This window comes from Priapulus caudatus, unplaced genomic scaffold (assembly GCF_000485595.1).
Source record: "Priapulus caudatus unplaced genomic scaffold, Priapulus_caudatus-5.0.1 Scaffold2313, whole genome shotgun sequence".
NCBI classification, from domain to species: Eukaryota; Metazoa; Priapulida; class Priapulimorpha; order Priapulimorphida; family Priapulidae; genus Priapulus; species Priapulus caudatus.
The window spans coordinates 34,712-39,040 of NW_014579374.1; the positions used below are offsets into that span (position 1 = coordinate 34,712).

Below are 4,329 nucleotides of genomic sequence, written 5' to 3' on the forward strand. Positions count from 1 at the left end.
GGCGTAACTCTGTGTGTGACCTGGTGGTCTTTCACTAGGCCCTCTCCTCCTACACATATATTATATTGTTGTCCATGTATTGTGTACAATATGGTAATAATAAATAATAAGTCTTTAACAATATTAAGTATTTTGAACCTCGAGTGCAAGCTACTAAAGGATTTCACGACACAGCGATTGAACGTATATTCAGCATATTGAACGTATATTCAGCATATTGAACGTATATTCAGCGTATTGAACGTATATTCAGCATATTGAACGTATATTCAGCGTATTGAACGAAATATTCAGCACATTGAACGTATATTCAGCACATTGAACGTATATTCAGCACATTGAACGTATATTCAGCACATTGAACGTATATTCAGCACATTGAACGTATGTTCAGCACATTGAACGCATTTCAGACGTGCGACAGTCGATGGTGGAGACTGTGGTGCCGCGTCACGAGTCCGCCCACGTCCTGGTCGTCAGCGGAAAATACAAGGGGAAGGTGAGCGTTCGTGCTGCTCGGCCATTAACAGCGGTTTCACTCTCAGTCGCGGAAACAGACACGAATTGTAGGACAGCTACATCCCGCCGACGATAACAAAGGGGTTTATTATTTCGCTCTATCTGTTGTGGATATAAGTCTAAAAGCCCAGTCAGTCCCGATTATGGGAAAATTGACGTGTCACTTCAACAATTCGGGAATGTCGATTTGGCGATTAATGCACGATGGCGTGACTTCACCTTCTCACTTCTTTGTTTCAGATCGGCGCGGTGTTGTCACGGGACAAGAGCCGGAGCGAGGCAACCGTACAGTTCCTGCTGGAGCGGGACTGTGTGAAGGCGCTAGACTACGATGCGATATCTGAATACGTCGGCGAGACGAGCGACCTCTACTGAGGAACTACGCACGTCGACTTGTGTTTCTGTTTAGTACAACGAGAAAGACAGAGAAGGAAGGAAGGGATGGATGAAGAGTGAGATAGAGAGGGAGAAGAAAGGGATGGAGAGAGGGGGGATGGAGATAGTGTGAGAGAGGGAGAGGGAAAAAGAGAGAGAGAGATGGGGAGAGAAAAAAAGAGAGAGAGATGGGGAGAGGGAGAGAGAGAAATCCTAAATACAAATGTAGATAAGAGCTAAGATGTGGTTTCTGCGTTATTACATCTTTATTTAAATGTATAACGCACCGCTCTCTCTACCGATGACAGACAAGGATCAATAAAGCTCATGATGACGTTGAAGGAGGTTTCTATGCTTATCTCAAACATTTTTGTATACATGTACCTTTGCATCATGCTTCTTCAACAATCTTCCGTTCGATTTCACAGTTCTCGCGTATCGATTATTGTACAATTGCATGTTTTGTAGTATCACGTGTGTGTATATATATATATATATCGCTACGTATATTGTCACTATGTATATGTGTATATATAGAAACAACGTAGGTTTGTAAAAAAAAAAACCGTAACGCAGTACGTTTTGTAAAATAAAAGCCAAAATATTTTGTAAAGAAACGAACTACCAAGGTTCTTAGTGTTGTGTCTAATGCAGAAACTCACTGCCACTTATAATAAGAGGTTTAAGTGCAAGAGGTTATGCTAACAGTCACTGATTAGAGGTGTTGTTCGCTAGGCGAGACGTTGACAACGATCTCGTACCCTTCATGATCATGTACAAATAAAAATATACGACGGGACAGCACGTAATTTCCTAGTAATATATTCCTCAGCTGCTTTCCTTCGTGTTCGGCATACTATCCGCCGCAGCGGTAGCGCCCTCTGCTGCACTGGTAGCGCCCTCTGGTGCACCGTCTGACTTGCTCGCACTATCTTCCGCACTCTCATTGTTGCCGTTTTCCGTGATCTCGCCGTCGTCATCGTTGCTGTAGTCTTTGTACAGTTCTGGGTATTTCGACATGCACATGTGCATATCACGGAACTCCTCGATGCAGTCCGATCCCTTCGGTTCCGCCCGGCTGTCGTGGAAACAAGAGAACGCGCTGCGGAAGGGTACTCCGCACGGACCCGTTGCCATGCCTCCCAGGCAGGGACAGTTCCAGTTTATCTCACCACTCGGTAGAATCAGACCTGCACACGCACGAATGAAGCTTGCATTAATTCGCGACAATGGAAAGCTGTGACAGGTCCACATGTTTGTACAGAACTTTGCGGCATATTTATCACTGCTAGCTGGCAAGAACGACGACGTATGAACGTATCTGTATCGGCAAGTTTCAACGCTCGGTCACAATCTATCAACTAATTTTAAAACTAGCTGTATAGTTAGGCAGTATTATTTGTCTCATTCACTATTTATCTTTCGAGTATAACGGCAAGCCAACATGCTTTGCTAGACGCTAAGGGTGGTCACTGCCAGAGTGTTTTGCATCCTCAGTGCTTCGTTTACATCCCCGTGATAGAGAATGCATGAAGGATTTACTATGTGGCTACGTAGATTAATATATTACCCGGTTCATCGTCCAAGTCATCCATGGACATGTTGATGTTTGAAGCACTCGTCGTCGTGTGATCTTCTTTCGTCACGAACATGATGACATCTTTTCCTGGAAGACAGAAAAGCATGACTCAGCTTTCCACTTTTCTTTCGATTCATTTTAGTAGACTGCTTGTTATGAATAAATGATAGAATCAGGCTGCAGACATTGCAAGTCGCTAGATCGATATGAATGCCAACTAGTAACATGCCGACGCTAGTTGCCTATTGATTAGCGAAGTTAATTACTAATTAGTGCTAACGACTAGGATAAAGCCTAGCAGTAGCACACTATACGGTACTACTTAGTAAAGTTAAAATACATGCGGAAACAGCATTATTACGGCGCAAGTGTCATGCAAATTAAAGACAGCCTACCCTCCTTCCTGCAGTACGACATGATTTTGGCTGCAAGTCTTCTGTCACAAATTACAAACTGTTTGCAGACGTTCAAGTATAACCTTCACATTCGGGAAATTATTATTTAGCGATTTTCTACACTCGCGTTCTTGCACGACAAGTGAGCATCGCTTCTCGCAGCGCCATCGCTGTAAACAACCCGGGTATTTTCTGTTCAACTATAGAATGAAGAGTGGTTCAACAGTATGCCTATGGTTCAACTATGTCTCAGTGTCTGTCACATATGTCATAATATGATGTATTTAATAAATGATTAACTTACGGCTTATGTAGGCATTTAGCATTTATATTATCATCAAATTGTATTACTCTTGAACGTACCGGTACCGCGACACCCGCTAGGCCGTAGGCGCTAGATTGGTAAGACTCGAAAACAGTGCTAGCCAGTACGGCACAATATAGTTTAGTTACGAGTATTATTACATTAGGCTGATTAGCCAGGGCATGGACCATGAATGATGGTCATATAAACGCTGACCATAATTCATTTTCGCAATGTACTACAGTACTGTGTACAGCTGAGAGGTTCTATGTCCCCCAGGGTACTGCCAGAACGTACCCTGGTACCAGAGCATATAAATCAACGTGATTTATATGCTCTGCTGGTACTATCTAATATGCCGGACCGTACCTCGCCTACTCCACTAACTAGTCTATGGAGTCGCCTACGCCTACTCCCTAACCCTAACCCTAACCCTAACCATATCAGATAGTTACCAGGGTACGTTGCGGTATACCGGACCGTACCCAGGGTACGTTCCGGCAGTACCCTGGGGGACATAGACCCTATGAGCTACAGGCCATGTGCAAATGAGGACAGCTCTTATAGGTGGTGTACAACAGTATCGTATCGTATCGTATATTGTCCCACTCTTGTATTTCGCAAGGCATCACTTCTGGTGAAGGTGCGAGGATATTCTGGGAATGTGAACTTTCATCTCATCATTTTCATTAATTTGTACCTCCAGCATTTAATTCTGCTAATCTTATTCTTTGATCCCTATATTTTAGTAATTTCCTCACGAGGTCGGAATTAAGTAACTTGGTATCGTCACATTTCCAGTCTTCAATGGACTCCCCTTTATTTATATCCCCATATGCAAAGCCATTATATAGATGTAACAAGTCTTCTTTTTCTCTCCCACTACACAAGTCACACCCATCATGGTCCTCCTTCTCTGGTGGAGAGACTTTCTTCTGGACTTTGAAGAGAAGAAATATATGTAAACGGCAGAAACAATTTTTGAAATATTTGTTATCAGATGTTGCGGTCAAATAATATAGTGTATTATGACATCATTAAGCTAAAGCAATACTTGCTGAATATTTATAGAAATGAGAAGAATGCATCAACATTTCATAGAAATTCATGAAAGCTTATGTTAGAATGTACATCAAGAGTAGATAATAACACATGTG

The 4,329-nt window shown here is 42.6% G+C and overlaps 2 protein-coding genes across 2 annotated transcripts in view; one reads left to right on the plus strand and one right to left on the minus strand.

The window, feature by feature from the left end:
• LOC106818535 (G patch domain and KOW motifs-containing protein-like) overlaps positions 1–1,004 on the plus strand; it is a 13,837-nt gene extending 12,833 nt beyond the window's left edge. The window contains exons 9-10 of the mRNA XM_014823234.1: positions 395–499; positions 760–1,004. Of these exons, the coding sequence (XP_014678720.1) occupies positions 395–499; positions 760–894 (240 nt within the window). The 3' untranslated portion in view covers positions 895–1,004. The remainder of the gene's footprint in view (positions 1–394; positions 500–759) is intronic.
• Positions 1,005–1,474: 470 nt separating this feature from the next.
• On the minus strand, positions 1,475–3,021 carry LOC106818537 (mitochondrial intermembrane space import and assembly protein 40-B-like). The gene is made up of 3 exons (XM_014823235.1): positions 2,869–3,021; positions 2,465–2,560; positions 1,475–2,084 (listed from the first exon to the last, which is right to left on the minus strand). The coding sequence occupies exons 1-3, from the start codon at positions 2,888–2,890 to the stop codon at positions 1,723–1,725; spliced, it is 480 nt and encodes a 159-aa protein (XP_014678721.1). The 5' UTR covers positions 2,891–3,021; the 3' UTR covers positions 1,475–1,722.
• Positions 3,022–4,329: the final 1,308 nt, after the last annotated feature.